The sequence below is a fragment of the Marmota marmota genome, unplaced genomic scaffold, assembly GCF_001458135.2.
Source record: "Marmota marmota marmota unplaced genomic scaffold, marMar, whole genome shotgun sequence".
NCBI lineage: Eukaryota > Metazoa > Chordata > Mammalia > Rodentia > Sciuridae > Marmota > Marmota marmota.
Window position 1 is genome coordinate 19,661,680 of NW_026000164.1, and position 17,814 is coordinate 19,679,493.

The window sequence follows — 17,814 nt, forward strand, 5'->3', positions numbered from 1 at the left end:
CACAAATTTCTGGAAAAGCTAAACTAAAATAATAGAAAGGAGATGTAGGCAGAGCATGATAAATTTCATTATTTAGAGCTTGAGTTCTTAAATATGGTTTTCCTCACTTTTTTCCTCTCAGGTATATACAGAGGTGGCTTTGACTTATTGGTGAGGTCCAGGCTGGCCTTAGCAGATGGAGTGACCATGCAGGTGACTGTCAGAAGCAAAGAGAGAACACCTGTAGATGTTATCTTGGCTTCTGTTGGATAAGTTCTTACTGGGCAAGATGAAGTTGATGTGTATGTATGTACATCACTGTCAGAGAGCTTTTAGGCTAGCGGCATGAATTTCCCAAAATCACACTTTAAAGATTTAATGACTAACTGCTTGGCCCTGAGCCAGCAGATTAAGCCAATGTCTGTCCTTGTGCATGGGTTTTGGTGTTCCTTGGTTTTGGATTTTTCCTTTCTCACTTGGTCAGCTCTGGTATGACAGTGCAGCTTTGGGTGAGCTTGAAAATCAAATATTATCCTATATTCCAGCTGCTTAACTTCATTGTATTCTTTCGTTTAATGTGTGAAAGCTCCTGGCAATGTTGGAAAATTTTATCCCAAAGGGGTGGTGGGGGAGGGGAAGCCAGAATCCACTTTAGTCACAATTCATTTTTATTAATAGAAAATAAACACTTATTCCAGTTTCAAAGTTGTTATACTTGAAGTTCCTAATTTTTAAAAAACGAATTTAAAATTAATCACTTAATAATCCTACTTTGACTAAGACAATGAAACTGTGGCTTAAAAAAAACTATTCAGCACCATTTGCTTATAGGTCTTTGAGAATTTGTTCTTAAAGTGTCTGGGAACTATCCTGTCGGCTAAGTACAGGAACTGCTGAGCTGCATGAGAAAGCCTCTCTGGGACAGCCAATGGGAAGCTAAGCCACCATCACCAGAGGAGTCAGTGTACTTCAGCAAGGCTAACTCCGAGTATACAACAGTCCCCTCCCTACACTTCAGCCCAGGAGGGACATGCTTCTAAGCACTGAGGTATGAGTAGTTAGACTATTATTTGCTGTTAGAATTGATCTTTCCAGCTAATAACAGTAAATCTCTGGCACAGATGCAATTGGTTCTTAATGTCTGTGATTTTAGGAAATTCTGTAAATAATTTGGATTTAGTTTACTCAGAAATTACACGTTTAATAAGGTTCACTACTTTAGCAGAGTAAAGGTCTGCCATTTTAGTGTCCTTATAAACTATATACAATGTGTAGGCGTATCATACTCTTATACCATACTTTAAAATACTGCATTACTTAAACAAATATTTTAACAAAATGTCTATAATTTGAAGCAGCTGATGAAACTAATCCAAGTATGACAAGGGATATTCACTCTCACTTAAACTATGTTGCCTAGAGAACTTTAAAAACCATGTATCCTTCAAGCCATTTAAGGAGAGATAACAGGCCCCACTCCTCATTCTCTACTGTGGAATTCCAATTCGGGTTGGGCCAGAAATTAGCACTTTCAGATACTTCAGGAAAGTTCCACAGAAGTGTTAAAAAGTCTTCTAAGCAAAAGAATGTCTAATGCCTGTCTCTATGCATCCATGAGAAGTCATGCTCATCAGAATTTCCTAATAACACAAAGACAAGTCTATATACTTCATCAGACGTCAAAGGAATGAGGTGGGCTATTTTGTCAGAGTTTCTGCTGCCTTTTTTCTATATTCTGATCCATCAATGTGAGTAAAGTGGACTTTTGTGAGAAAACAGTGTTTGATTGCCAGGACCTCTTTTGGGCATTTCTTCCTAAGTGGAATACACAACAGATATGGGAGTGGGGGAGATAATACAGGGAAGCTACTCTTTCCAGCTCAGAAGGAGTTGATGAAGCCCATATATGCATTCAAGAAGCCCATGGGATCCTCTAGCTGTGGGTAGTGGCTAATGTGGTCATCCAGAATCGACACTGTGGACCGCGGCAGCGTTTTCCTAGTGGAAGAGAACAGCATGTAGGTGAACTTAAGGCTGGAGGTAAGGGAGGAGGTAAGCCAGTGGGAAGCCCCAGCAAATGCCCCTGCAGATATAGACCACACTAGAAGGAACCAACAAAAAGCTTATTCGCCTTCTACTTTGGAATTATCTAAGGCAGATAAACTTGCCAATTCCACTTATGCAGACTAGTTTTTAATTGTTCATAATTCAACAAACAACAACTTGAAAATATAACACTTTTGCAACAGTTGCAAAACAGGATGACTTTCAGCTCTTTAGAGAAGCATGAAGCATAGAACAAGTGGATCACTCAGCAACTCACTGCCCCAAGCAAAGATAACCAAGGACCATCCTTAATCTCAGGAGGCGATGAGAGAGGGGATTTTGACTAAAATTACAAGCAAGCCATCTACTACTAGGCCATATATGTCCACTAGGCTATAAGAAGGTATGGAACAGTCTTACGTGACATAGTCAAAAGATTTCATATTCCAACACCTTCCAAGTAAGTACCCAGAGAGCATAACAACTAATGAGAAGGCACTTTTCCTCTTAATCTCTCCTATCAGTCTACTCAGTTTAGGTCAACAAACTGGCTTTACAGTCAGATTAAAACAAACATTTAAGATATATCCACTTTCATTCCTTGGTTCACATGATAGCTTTTTCTTATCTCTATACCTAGGAATATGAAATAGCCGTAATAGTGAAAACAGGCTATACACAATAAGAGAATATATAACTCAGTTTCTTGATCTTTCCATGATATGGTTTCTGGATGACCAGCCATTGAGGTCAGAGACAATAGCTAGTGCCAACAGCCTCAACAGGTAATTCTGTTTACCCCTGTCAGGATGAAATACTGACAAAACACCTCTAAGCAAGACTCACCTGTACAGCTCCAAAAACTCTGGATAGGGATTTATAGGATCCAATGGCCCATAGATAAAATGAACTAAGAAACAGAAGAGGGATGAATTACCAACAGCTCTCATTTCTGTTTTCCTACTGCCATCCTAAAATTAACTCCCCTACCTCAAAAAAAAAAAAAAAAAAAAAAAAAGATTTTCTGCAAATTAAACAAATTTTTTTCTTATAGGAAACCTAGCAACCAAGTCAGTTGTTTCATTTGGCACACTTTCTCCTATATACAGCCATTTTATCCTTCCAGGTCTTCTGTTCCTGGACCAAAAAGAATAAGCTTTCAACATTCTCATTTTGTAAATCCAAGATACTGTCATAGTTTAAGTCTCTACAGTTATTTGACATCAACCAATAATTTCTTGAGCACTAACTACTGTATGTGAGGCCTATGTCAATATTTTCATTCTGTGAGAATGAAGACACCAATGAGCTCAAACCACCTATAGCCTCTTGATTAGTAATCTCAACAGCCTCCTGTCACAGTAGTTCAGCAATGCCAACTACATGTTTCAGTGGTTTATACATTTGACTCTACATACATCACTGGTGTTCCAGATGTTAGAAGTAGTGTTGCTAATGAAATAAAAGGACACCAAGTTAAATTTGAATTTCAGGTAAAAAACAAAAATTTTGGTTTTCTATGTTGATACTAATTCTCAAAATATAGTTACTGTTTAGCTAAAATTCAGATTTAACTGAGTTGCAGTTATTTTAACTTAAGTTTTCCTATCAAAAGTAATGTAAGAATACTCACTGGGAATAGTTACAGAGGCAAGAGCTCCCACCCAGCGTCTTCTAAACTTCTTCCTCTGATTAATGTACTGTAAGAGACTATAGGACAGGTAAGTCAGCAGGAGCAGAACAAGAAACCTTGATTATTAGTGGAACTCCAAAGCCTGATCTGAGCCACAAGGAACACTTTTGCATCTGGAAGCAACTTAGATGTCCTGGGAATGGCCACTTTATCCATTTGTATTAAGTACCCTCTGGCTACAGCAGTGATCATACCTCTCATATCAACAGAAGCACAAATGGGCCTATGCATTTATTAAGCAGGGATGAGAGCTCAGGAAGGCTAAAGGTTGTTTTGGAGCATATGTGACTAAAACCTGGACTTAAGGTTCTGATTTTAGCTCCACCACTAACCAGCTCAATGACTCAAAGTTATAACACACATCTTCTGATCTCAGTTTTCTTTTTTTTAAAATAGGAGGAATGAACTACATGATCTCTAAGTTGACATTGTCCTCTAAAATTAAGTGTAGAAGCTCATGAACATAAAATGTCATCTCTGTACTTCATCTGATCACAGACAGAATGGGGAGAATTCCTTTTCCTATAGTGCAAAATTTTGTAGCCACATTTCAGCTCTCAGACTCATGTACTGTTCTTCCTGGCAACTCCAGGATGATGATGATGATGATAATAATAATAATTATTATTATTTGTGAACCCAAATATCACCTCTTATTATTTACTTTTTTGAAGAATAAATTTTAAGGAGATCATGTTTGTTCTTCAGTTTTTTATATTAAAACTAATCTTGAAGGATTTCACAGGGACTTAGCAGGACACACAATCCCAGCAACGCCATCAGTTAAAACACTGATGCTACTTGACCCCACTGATAAAAAAGACAGGGCCTCAAGTAGTTATGGCTATTACCATCTCTAGGTCCCTCAGTGAGAACCAAGGCATGGCAGTTCTTGGTATAAGACAGAGAAGTCTTGCATCTCATTCCCTGTTGCTATTGAAAAGATATGCAAAAGAAAGAGCCTTGATACTTTTTTGAGAGGTACTAGGCTCTTTTCACAACTATGATTGGACATTTTGAAGCATTAACAAAAACATCTAAAGTATATCAGTCAATTAGCATTAGAATTCATAGCTATTTATCCACCCTTCTTGCACCAAATGGCTTAGGCACAGGGCTCACCATATCTATTTATTTCTTTTTGAAAAGCAGAGACCAAGACCAGTTTTCGGTTTGCCTCATAGGTCCTAACCAGCCTTCTTGTGATAGGAACAAGTCATCAAATAGAAGCAATCTTGCATCTTGCCCCACTTTCCGAAAAAGCCTCTCCAGAACCCAAAGGAAAGGTTTATTTCTTACCTGTCAATCACCAAGTTCCCGTCATTGTTTCGGATCCCTGCCCACATATCCCACAGCTCACTCTCGGAGGGTCGAGTGTATGGTCCAAAGACTGGAGTAAGACTGAAAAGAGGCCAGAATGCAGGAAGATAAGTGTGGAGAGAATTCAGAATGTTAAATATGGCTGGAACCTCAGAGGTCATGAAGTCTGACCCTTAACTGATTTATGAATTCCTTCTACTACTTTCCTGGCAAGTGGCCAACACCTTTGCCTGAATATCTCAAACCCCAGGATTTGGCCCTGAATTGTAATGGCAGCAACTTTTCACTACAGCGTTCCCAGGCCATACTCCATCTTTGATAACGACTTACCCTCGAGAAAATACAAAGAAATTCATCAACCTCGTGAGGATGGGTGACAGCACACCTCCATCTTTAAGTAGCTGTAGATAATAAGTGAAAGTAAAAATCAAGAATCCAGAGAAACCAACTCATCAGGACAAAAAGTTTTATACTAGGAACTAAAAAGCTCCCCCTGAAAAGTTCCATGGTTAGCTTCAGTTTTGTTTTGTCTACCCACATTATTCTCTCATAGAAGACAAATATATTTCTAATTATCATTACGATTACACTTCTATACTTCACTAAACCCCTAATATGCTTTTTTCTTTTTTTTTTTTTTTAAAGAAGCAGTACCTCAGGCACCGTGGTGCACATCTGTAATCCCAGTTACCTGGGAGGCTGATGCAGGGGGATTAAAAACATAAGGCCAGTCTGAGCAATAGAGTGGGACCCGTCTCAAAAAAAGAAAAGAATCAGGGTCTATGTTGCCCAGGCTGGCCCTAAATTTCTGGGCTCAAGACATTCTCCTAGCTCAGCCTCCCAAGTAGCTTGGGACTATAGGTGTACTCCGTAGCACCTGGCCATAAATCCTTAGGGCTTTTAACTTTTGTGTATTCAAGCTTAGACCAGGATCCCAGTTTGTTCAGATATCATACTTCATACTTGTGACACAAATCTTTACATAGTTGTATTTCTCCAAATATCTATTCATCTCTCATTCTCAGAAATAGTTTTCAGTTTTATGTAGGAGCCACTTCCACTGCTTTGTTTGCCTAAGAAGGGGAAAATTAACTTTATTAAAGTGAATTCATAAGGAGGAGAAAACTTTTAAGGGTTATACCTGCTGTAATGAGCTACAGTTAAAAGGTCTACTTTACTTAATATCAACACAAGCCTTAAAATTGAGGACCTATTCAGGGAAGTAGCCAACCTTTTGGAGAAGGAGAGGCCGATGAGTCTCAGGAAAGATACCTGTAGAAGAAGAGATTTCTCTTAGTCATTTACCATCAACTTTTAAGTCAAAAGTAAGACTATTATCAGAAAGTATCCACCCTATCCGTTGTCACCTTTTGGGCCGTTAGCCAAAATGGATACACAAATAAAACTTAGTACAGCCACGCACTACATAACAAATTTCAACCAACAGCGGACTGCATATATGTGTATCCCCCTCGTTAAGCAAGGCGTGACTATTATTTTCTATGATTACTTCTCCAGAGTGTTTTGTGTTTACCTAATTAAATTATATCCTACTGGAATTTTTTCCCCCATTTTAAGGGTAGGGAAAAATAATTACACAACTATCCATAATGCTGATGACTAGGCTGACTCCACTTAGCATTTCCTCCCACCACACAGAACACAGTGTTGTTAATGATTTGGGCTGCAGAAACACAAGATTCTTTCAGTAAGTGAAGGTCCTAAAAGAAAATGGGGGGGGGGGGACAACTAGTTTTTTCTTTTCCATTTCTCTCCAGAATCAATGGAAGAAAGACATAAATATTGCTGAAAAAGGAACAGACTTGACTCTTCTCCCAAGCTGCCCTTCAGGCATTCAGGGGACATTTGGATATTCATGGATTTAAAGCTGTGCTCAATGGCACACAAAGAAAAAGAAACATTTCCAAAAGTTCTAATCTGGGGCCCACTGATTTCCTCCTGAAACTTGGTATTGCCATCAACTAAGAATTTTAAGACTCTAATACTTATACCATAGATATATGGTATCTATAACTTATTTTTTTCATAACCTGCTATAGTCATTACAAATACATCAAAGCAGCACTTACCCTCCTCATTACTTCTAATCAGAGTGCTACCAGACCCACCATTAGATCTCACTGTGTAATGCACTCCAAAAGCAGTACATATTACTATGATACAGGTTCTTATTGACTGTATGTCAACATAATTACTTTCCTTTGTAAGCCTATTTATTTTTCTATATTTAAAATCATCATTCTGAAAAGGGGTTCATAAATGTCATCGACCACCAAAGCAATTCACGGCACAAAATACTGTGTGTGCTTGCAGTATCATCAGATTATACTTAGATGTCCCTATATCATCTAAAGGTGGCCCTCCTAGGCTATGCCCCACTTTTCCACCCTCTGCCAAGACAGACAGTTACCTCCATTTGACAGACAGAGACTCTTTATAGTAAGCCGGCCAGATCGATTTTGCTTGTACCTGGAGCAGGGGATGAGGAAACACACACACTTAGCTGAGCAGACTGACACCAGCGCAGCAGCCGATCACAGCGCCCCCCCCCCCCGGAAAAGAATAGCAGGGGGCCAGGAACAATTTACTTTCCCAGCATCTTAAGCTAGTGTGCAGCCTGTGAAGAGGATAGAAATCTGGCTTCACTGACCTATACAGCAGCTCCTGAGCAACAATGTCTCCATAGTCGTGAGACAACAGGTTGATCCTACGGTTCTGGAGTCCTAGATGGCGCAAAAGCGCCTCCACGATGCTGGCCTGCTCAAATATGGAATAGTGGTGTGGTCTCTAAGAAAAGGAAAGGCCAGATACACAGGATAAAGGATAAAGTCATGTACAGGTCTCTCTGCCAGCCTGACCCCTCCATCCACATCCTCCCCAGTCCCAATACTGGTTCCATATACGTGCTTCTCACCGGTTTGTCACTGAAGCCAAAGCCTAAGAAGTCAAGGGCAATCACTCGATGAAACCTCAGGGTCAGACCTTCCCAAATCTATAAGAAAGAAAGGATGATTTGGATTTTCTGCTCCTGCGCCGCGCCACCCCTCCCGTGACCCACAGCAGCACAGAAGCTTCATCCCTATCCCAGCTTTACAGATGGACTTTGATAAAGTGAAAACCTAATGAAACTACCACTAGCCACCCCCGAGTTGATCCTCCTGGAAAGTGCTTGATTCCTAGTGATTAATCTATTGAAGGTGAAGCTCCAGCATTGTTAACTTCGCAATGAGCCTTTCCAGACTGCCAAAGAGTTTTTTACTCCCTTACAATAAATGAAACAGTTAGATGTTTAATGCTATTTCATAAAGTGATTTAAATTTTCAAGAGCCTTGTAGTGCTAACAAGAAAATCCTTGATTTTTGTATTTTTGAAGACATAGTAGGACCTAGAAATCTGACTTCATTACCTTGTACCAGTCATAGCTGGAAGTTGGAAAGCCATGTAAAAGCACAACTATCTCAGGACTGCCAACCACACCCACAGAGTCTGGAAAAAAAGGCAGATCGATTAGGCCAACTCCCTATAAAAATAACTTTGAATATGTTAAAATCTTAACTAATATGGTATAAAGGACAAAAATCTATAACCAAGTTAAACTGATATATTGCTTTTTAAAATGAAAGCTAATTGCTTCAAGTAATAACAGGCACTTTTTAATCTGTGTATTGAAAAATTATAAATAGGATACTTCCTGTGAAAATATGAAGGTAGCTTGCTTTACTTAAATTTCCTTTGAAAGGCGTATCTATATCTCCCTTTACTTTATATTAAGTTAAAATACAAGCTTATTCACAGTAAAAAGTAAACTTTCCCAGTTAAAAATATATCATCAACACATAAACTAAAAATTTTTTGTAATTTATCAGTAACTTATTACAAAAATTCTATAATACTGAGCAATTCTTCCTGTGAGCGCTTTATAGTTTTATGCTGTTTTAGCAGAAGAAAACCAATCTGGTATCAAAAGCATAATGTTCAAACTATTATACAATTCTATCGACTACAAAAAAGCATTAATCAATACACACAGATAGGAACATTTTTTAATGCATATGATAATATGGAATAATTATACATCTTTCAGATTAGCCAGATAGACAATAAAATGCCTTACTAATAATACTGGATTAAAATGAATACATTTATATACTGCCAGTGGCATGAAAATTCAATAATAAGATTTTTAAAAATAATTTACAGCAATTAAAAATGTTATATACTTTAGCCAAGGAGCTTTATTCTTAATCTATACAAATAATCTGTACAACAAAATATTGAAGATCTGGAAATAAACCAAACCAATATAATATATACTTACTTAATTGAATATAGCAAATGAGAGGAGGTCAGGAGCAATAATGAAAAACGGTTTATGACAAACATTTTTCGTTATTGCTCTTGACCCCCGCCCAAAAGAAATCTTTTCCAGTCTGTTTCCCAGTTTCTTCACCTATAAAATGAGATTAATGGCACCTATCTCCAAATGCTGTTGTAAAGATTCAATGAAACAATGAAGGTTGAAAATGTAACTCGATGCCTGGCATATGGTTATTACTTAGTAAGTACAGTCATAGTAATTATCCTTAGCAAATTAATTTATACAACAATATAAGACTTAAATCACATTTAAAAATCTTTATAGAAAACAATTCAATAAAATTAAATCAGGAATTGGGGGGAGAGAAACAATGGTAGTTACATCTCTGAATATTGTACATATAACCTGACACTAGGGGTGCTCAGAAGAGAAAACTAATATCTGAATACAAATCAAGCCACACCAAAAAAAAAAAAAAAACTTACTAAAAAGTCGTATACAGAGATTGGACTCTTAATTCCAACCCCCACCCCCACAGCTTTCTGAGTCTCCCAGCTCTCCAGTGAATGAGGGGAATTAATCCATGCCCCTCATTCCTTCAGGGACACTAAACAGAGAAAGGGGTTACTCCCCTCCATCACTAAGGGGCAATAGAGACCAAGGGACACAAAATAAGCACCTTGGCTGGGACCTACGTGGATCACACCTATAGGGTATTCCAGTAATCCAGTTCTTACCCTGGTAGAAGATGCGCAGTCCCTTGTAGGTGAAAAACTTGCCAGAAGTCTTCCATGAGTGCAGCGCAGGAGACAGCTGAGGGGGTGGGATGTGCAGGTATGCGGCCAGCAGGGGCACGGCCAGTAGCCCCACCTGGACCCACCACTCCCTCATCCTGTGGGAAAAGCAGTTGGGGTAATATGGTACACTTCCACAACCTGAGCTGGAAGCATGGAGAAGGAAACTTTTGTACCATACAGTGACTATATTGCCCACCAGCCCCCCCCCACCACCACCAAGGGCAAAAAGTTTTATCAAGTAGAATTGGATCACACCTCTGTGGCTGTGGCAATCACCATAATTTGCTCACCACTCTACTTTTAAGGGGAAAATATATTATTTCAGTATGTAACCTTCTACCTACCTTCAGCCACTTTAACCCCTCAGCTTCCCCATACACACACACATACCTTTGTGCTCTTCCTGATATCTGCTAAAGAGGTTTCCCAAGGAAAAATACAACTTACTGTATATTCTAAAAACTCTAACACCTATTCAACAACTCCTAATGTTTAAAATACATATACATGCTACTAATGTCTTAAAATGTGTGTGTGTTTGTGTGTGTGAGAAAGAGAGAGAGACTGACTTATCACATGTCCTTAAATAGAGAGCTGCTTCTGATTTTAAATACTTGTCAACCCTCTGATCCAAGTGAAGCTCCCTTTAGCACTACTGTCCAGATTTGGGCTGAGAAACCATTTAGGGTAAAGAGTCTGTAAAAGCAACAAGACAACTGCTCCACTGTATATTCCAACATAAGCAGCTTTGTCATGAGCCTGCATATCTAATCTCTTAAAAATAAGTATGGGCAACAGATTATATTCCTCCTTTTCTTAGCAGACTCATTTAGTTAATTTCATGACACCCCCCACCACCACCCCAACCCCCACCACCACCCCAAATCCGACAGACCCAGCATGTGAGAATTGTTTTTTCTCTTTGGAAAGAAAGCACTAGTTTCTACACCCAGCCTTGCCATGCCCAAAACTTCAAAGATCCAGATAATTCATGCACACTGAATTAGAAACTGTTTCCTTGTCCAGTCTGCGACTCCCCATGGTCACCAGGGAAAGAATTCCCAGTTGTTTTATCAAACAGCCAGAATGGAAACAATATCCTCCAAAACTTAAATAAGATGTCAATAAAATTGTCATTAAAATAGCCACAAATAAAGGAGATCAATTGCTCACACCTTAGTGAAACCGGCATGCGTCTATGCGCTCCCTGCCATTGTGTTACCCGTAATCTGGCCACAACCCCTACCCAACGTGAGCAAATTCATTCACAAAAATGCCTTTTTTTTTTTTTAACTAAAAAATATACCCATGATTCCACTATGCTAAAATAACCATGTCCCTTAAGCTCAGTTCCCTGCATATGGTTTTTAGCCATCACTAGGGTAGTCTTCCCCGCCCCTGAAGTACCTGCCTATAAAACAGAAACCAAGATTTAGTTCTACCTTTCATGGTAATAATAGAAACGATTGGAAAAGTGCTGGAACAAGAGGGTTATATCACAATCTGCGCCGCGCAATAGCGGCAGGCTACATCCCAGTACCGCCTCCTAAATAACAAAAAAAAAAAATTGATTTTCGTTATCATTTTCTCAGTGCTATCTGCCCTATACCTCAATTCATTTATTTTTCAAATCATCTCTCCTGGCATCCATTCACAGTCCCAGCAGCAGAATCTGCAGTGACTCAGCAAAGCACCAGGGAGGGGCTCCTTTGGCAGCAAACCATGAGAGGGGGAGGGGACCAAAAACCCCACGCCTGATACCCACGTTGCGCTCCTGCACAACCCACCGCTGGCCCTCTTTTACTCTGAGAAAGCAAATCAGCCCCTTACAGAGTTATTCTCGGTCTTAATTGCCTCGGTAAAATTGCTCCACCGACATTTTAGAATTTTTAGTAGTGAAGCGAGTACGTAGATAAAATGGATTAACATTTTAATCCATTTTTTGGTCAAATTCCCATTATTTGATGGAGTCATGATTCAGAGTATAAATTCAACAAACTCCAGTGAAAACTATGGAAATTAACCTGAGCCTTGATTTCTTCATGTTGTACATGGGAAAAATGCATTTGTCTAATATTACCTGACGGCATCGCTGTGAGAGGACGAACTGCTCTGTAAACCCGCTAAATCAAACATTGCCGGTTACAGCATGACAGTTTGGTTGCATCCCCATTACCCCTCGCAGGTCTCGTTACTGACCTCTGAACAATACTTAACATCTTGGAGATAACGGCGCGGCAAGTTCTAGTCACACCTTTGCAGTAACACGCCACCGAGACGCCAGGATCTGGAAATCTTAAATTGCGCTACTGCAATAGCGGGGTCTAAATCACACCACAACAATACCAGGGGTCTGGAAATCATAAATCCAGCAGGGCAGTACTGGGGTCTAGAAACCCCAAGTCACAAACCAGTGAGGGTCGGGTCTAAAAATCTTAAGTCACACCGGAGCATTACCAGGATCGCGAAATCATAAGTCACGCCACAGCAATGACTAGATCTGGAAATCCTAAATCACACCACGTCAATGGTGGGGTCTTAAAAATCGTAAACCACACGAGTGATTCCAGGATGTAAAGGTCGTAAGTCACCACTACAAAGATGACCGGGTCTAAAAATCCTAATTCGCAGCAAGGCGATACCGGGGGTCTGGAGATCATACATCATATTGGGGTGAGCTCATGGTCTAAAAATCTCAAACCTTACTGGGGCGACCCCGGGGTTTAAAAATAAGCCAGAGAGACCCCAAATTTGAAACACTCTACGGCTGACAGAAGTGACCCCACTAACACCAAGGAGACAGAACGGTGGCTGGCTGGGTGGGGTTTTCTTTACAAGGCAGCTGGGCTCTGCCAGGCAGAGTCCCCAGCATCCGCCAGCACCCGAGACTAGGATCAGCCGGCCACACCCCCACGCGCCCTCCACCGCAGCCCGCACGCACCCACCTGCGGAGGCGATCTCGGCGCACCATGGCCGCGTTATCCCATGCCGCCCGCCGCAGGGTTGCAGAGCNGAACGTGTGGCGCATAGAGGGTATACCTACCAGGGTCTGATTAAGAGGGGCATGAAACAAATGCTTGTTTAGCCGGGTACAAAATAAATGAGAAAGGGCTCCTGTCCCAGAGAAAGACACTGGCCATCTGGAGGTGGGGGGAGAGATAAGAATTGATGCTTTTAAAAATTTCCTTTTGATTTCCTAGCAACATTTTGTTACAGATCGGCGCCCTCCTCCCCAACGGGTAAGGCCCTCAAAGACCAAACCCAAGTGTTATTCACCTTTTGTATCCCCAGAGCCCGCCACGGTGCCAGTCACAAAGCAGGCCCCTAACAAATACTGCATGAATAAGTACAAAAATTTGAGGGCGCAAAGGGGAGGAAGTAATTAAGAGGAGGGGGGAAGGGTTGTCTTGAATGATGAATAGACATTTACCGGGAGAGACAAAGAACATTCCAGCCAGAGGGGGCTGCATTCGCAAAGCACGGGAGGCTCAGGACGGCACAACCATTGGGGAAAAAGGCACGACCTTCAGGCCCCGGGCCCCAACCGACAAAAAATTAGGCTAGAAAGAGTAGTCCATCGGAAAGAGGCTGGAATTTGTCCTAAAGAAAAGGAGAAGCCACAGATGGATTTAAACCCTAAAAGGCCTTAATTGGTTACCTAACAAAATTTAAATGAGTCTCTTTACAAATTGAGGATTACCTATACTAACTAGCCACTGCCACTTTTTAAAGACTGAATTACTCAGCAAGATTTAAACTGGTCCTTTCAACAAAGTAAGGACATTCCTATTTTAACTATTGAAAACAATAGCAAGAGCCTCTGCATTATATATTTCTCATATTTATCCTCAATGGAACCTCTGAGTCCTACAAACAATTCCATACTTTCATTCTCACAGGCCAGAAGCACCAGCATCCAAGATGAAGGCAATTTTCTAATTAACAGACTAAGTGCCCCACAAAGGATCCTATTCTGAAGGCCACAGAACATATCTACCCACATGGAACAAGTGTGTAGACTGGGGGAGAAACAGTGTAAGCCCCTAGGGGAAAAAGGAGGGCCAGGGAAAGCTCCCAAAAACTAACAGAAATCCCAAATCTGATGGTGAGGAGAAATCCTCCCCGCACAGAGTGACTAGGAAAAACTTCTTTGGAGAAGGGGAATGGAGGTCGATAGCCATGGAGCCCAGAACTTGGTTAAATAGAAAAAGCATTCCAGTTGGGAAAAATCTCTGCACAATAACAATGAGTCGGAAAAATGCAGAGCATGCTATGACAGATCAGCTTGGTTAAAGCTGGGAATTTGCCTTCGGAAATGGAGGGAGAAAATGCTGACCATGATGCCCCAGGAGTCAAAGAGTTAAGGAATCTTCTAGTGGTGCCCGACTTAATTCCAGAAGGAAGCTTCTCTGCAGAGGGAGAATCTGGCCCGAGGTATGTAACCCTTGGAAGTGCCTGAGAAAACAGACCGTACATAAATACTAAGTCAGCCTCTGGCTTGCTCTCAGGGCACCCCTTCAGTTCTTCCAAATGGAACCTATCTTGACCAACATCACATGCAGCAGTATTTCCTCAGACAACAGCTTATCAGACATTCCTATCACATTCCAATTCTATCACAGGTCCACATCACAGTAAGACCTCAGATTTGTGCAAAAATTAGTGTAGAAAGCTCTGCATTTTCCATCTCATTGATGCACAACAGCGTTAGGAAATCATCAGGGCTGGTTCCACGGGCTCAATAATCATATTTTTCTAACCTCAATTTTGGACCCAAATTCAAGGATATTTACAAAAACAGCATAGAACTGGGGCTGCCACTTTTAAGAGCAGTAATTATAGATCTGAATAAACTAAAAAGGTGCAAAATGGAAGAAACCTGAACAGCAGCATTTTGTAAAACTTAGGATTTCAGTTAACAAAAAAAGTTTAGTAAATCAATGGGATACAGGTCCAAAAAAACTACTGTGATTGTAGACTATAGAAAAGTATTCAAAATAAGCTAATCCTACACTGTTCTGCTAGCTAGACCTCACAGAGAGTATTTTATTCTGTTCTACAAAGCAGATATTAAGACAAACAGACAAACAGCAGTGTGTTCAGAGATCAACTAAAATGTACTGCAAATCATGTCATAAAAAGTGTAACAGCTCTCATACTTTAAGCTCCTACTATGAGCATGGATCATCACCCAATTTATCCCTAATCCTCTCGGGAACCCAGCTAAATGAGTATTTTCATTCACACATCTCAGAGAAAGATATAGCAGCTCAGAGCGCTAAGTGTTAGTATGTGAAGGGACTGGGAACGGAATCAGATGTGTCTGGCTCCAGAACTGACGTTCTTTCCACTGCCCCACATTGCCTCCCTGTTTGAAATAACTGGGCATGTTTAGTTTGAAGAAAAGAAGCCTTGTGGAGTGAGTGGAAGAAGGAAATGTGTTAGCAGTCCTCAAATATTTGTGGAAGCAGCATTAGACATTTTACTCTGTATGGCTCCAGTGAGTGCAAACTGTGGAGAAACAGATGTCGATTCAACATACAGAATTTTCCAACAGTCAGGAAGGAGTGTCTAGAGGGATGAGGTGGCTTGGCCATTTTGGGACATGACAAATTCCCTGTCACTAGAGGCTGGGTAACCCTACGGAATGTATGCAAGCTCTGGGTATGTGGCTGAATGACCTTTAAGTTCTTTTCGTTCCTGATAGAAACTAAAGTTCAGAGAAGTGTTGGAACTTGGCCAAGGTGGCCCTTCTACCCAGGAGACAAGTCTCCCTCAGCCCAGCACTTTTGTACAACAGACTGCTTTCATGCTGAGGGCAAGACAAATTGAATAAATTACCAATAAAATCACATCATCCTCTCTCTCAAATTTAACCAACATATTCCTAAAGTGACTATTGTCTTTCTCCCTCTTTGGAACCATATGTGGATAACAATCTCTGCAGGAAATCTCCAAAGATAATGGTAGAGGGAAACAACACAGCTGAATAACCCCTGTAACCAGGATCAGATGAACCAAAAAAAAAAAAAAAAGGACAGATACTGTAGTTGTCTCCATATATTACAGAATTACTGGGCACCCCTAAATTATCTTTACACACACTCTACATTACTTCACACACCCCACAATCCCAGGACTGGGACTACTACCCCATAATTCCACTCCTCGAGGTCATTTTAGCCACTCTAACGGATAAATAGGTTGAAGGATCCTAACACATAATAGTATCTTACACGTGTTCAGCTCTTTGCCCTTTCACATATCTCATCTGCCGCTCACCACAGCCCTCTAAGAAAACCTTCTTTCGGACAGACAGGCAACTTCTTCCTAGCTGCCGGGGAAGAATGCTACAGCACACGGCTCCTTTCCCCCCATTACTTTCCATATTAGATTATTCCTCCTAGCCTGGATGAGTCAACCCACGAGCAGGTGTTTCGGTTTTCCTCAACTGCTCTCGTCACCTCACACCTTTCCCAGCTGTACTGCCCCACCACCGCCTGGCAGGGCCCCCGCCCACGCCACCAGTGCAGCTCTCCTGCCCTGGGCGCCCCAGCCCGTCCCGTGCCGCCGCTGCAGCCGCAGCGCTCGCCCCGGGAAGCCCCCACGCGCCAGGCTGCAGCGCACCCCCGCTCCTTCCACCTCCCACGCTGGCCCCCGCCTCGCCCTCCACCCCTCGGTCACATCGGTGTGCCTGCGACCTTTCCAGACACAAAGGCCGATCCCAAGAGGGAAAGCGCAGCCCCCCAGGGCGCCCGGGAGGGCTGGTCAGGCTGCCCAACGGAAAGGGGAAACGCTGGAGGGGAGCCAGGCCTCGGGCGATGGCTGGGGCCCTTTTGTGTTCTGGTCCAGGCCGAGATCTGGGAGACGACGACCGAGGCCCTCGCCCATGTGGCACGCCTCGTGCGCGCACCCACACACCCCCGGGCACCCTGCGCTCGCCAGATCCTCGCACCCTTAGGCCACTGTCACTCAGCTGGGTCCCAGGACAGGCGTGGTCCATTTGCACCATCCATTTACCCCAAGTGGGGCCAGTCCCACTCTTGGGTGGGCTGCGAGGGGGAGGGTGGAGGTTCCACTCCTTTCCCGCCCGTCTCTTACCTGACTCAGGTAAGACCTGGGCTACAGGACTCCATGTTTGGGGGACCGGGCGCGCATGCGCTCCTTGGGGCCAGAGGTTCTCGGCCTTAACCCAGTCCCCAGGGAAGACTCGGCCAAGCCACCGAATATCAGGCTCCGGGCTAGAGCGTCGCCTCCTGGGCACTCAAGCCCATCGCCCCCGAGCCCAGCATGTGCTGCCGCCTTCTCCCTGCCAGGCGTCAGCGCCACCTATTGCAAAGGGTATGAAATGGCAGGCCATGCCTTGGACATGGGTCTAAGGCGTGGATAAAGGAGAACAGAATCATATAAGGCCTGATCTGAGTACTTTCCGCGTTAGATTATTAAAGCGAAGGCCCAAGAAGCGATATTTTGATAGTTACTAACTATGGAGAGATCCTGATGAACCTCCCCTACCTCAGCCATTACACTAATTTCATAGTTACCTCAAGACTATCATTTTTTTTTTTTTATCCCCAGCCCTACCCTCTTCCCCCACACTATAGATCGGAATTATTTGCCTGCCTTCTCTTTATCTTCAC

The 17,814-nt window shown here is 42.0% G+C and overlaps 2 protein-coding genes across 3 annotated transcripts in view; one reads left to right on the plus strand and one right to left on the minus strand.

The window, feature by feature from the left end:
- Nucleotides 1-684, plus strand: part of Copg2 (COPI coat complex subunit gamma 2) — a 95,261-nt gene extending 94,577 nt beyond the window's left edge. Inside the window, exon 19 of the mRNA XM_015493826.2 lies at nt 122-684. Within this exon, the coding sequence (XP_015349312.1) occupies nt 122-252 (131 nt within the window). The 3' untranslated portion in view covers nt 253-684. The remainder of the gene's footprint in view (nt 1-121) is intronic.
- Mest lies at nt 630-17,426 on the minus strand. Of its 2 annotated transcripts, none has more exons than XM_015493825.2 (12): nt 17,276-17,426; nt 10,115-10,269; nt 8,466-8,545; nt 7,974-8,051; nt 7,710-7,846; nt 7,470-7,528; nt 6,270-6,310; nt 5,369-5,439; nt 5,018-5,119; nt 3,659-3,735; nt 2,872-2,935; nt 630-1,977 (listed from the first exon to the last, which is right to left on the minus strand). In XM_015493825.2, the coding sequence occupies exons 2-12, from the start codon at nt 10,266-10,268 to the stop codon at nt 1,860-1,862; spliced, it is 981 nt and encodes a 326-aa protein (XP_015349311.1). In that variant the 5' UTR covers nt 10,269; nt 17,276-17,426; the 3' UTR covers nt 630-1,859. The 2 variants fall into 2 exon arrangements, with proteins under 2 accessions (XP_015349311.1, XP_048642885.1); XM_048786928.1 differs by lacking the exon at nt 17,276-17,426 and adding an exon at nt 13,120-13,194.
- Nucleotides 17,427-17,814: the final 388 nt, after the last annotated feature.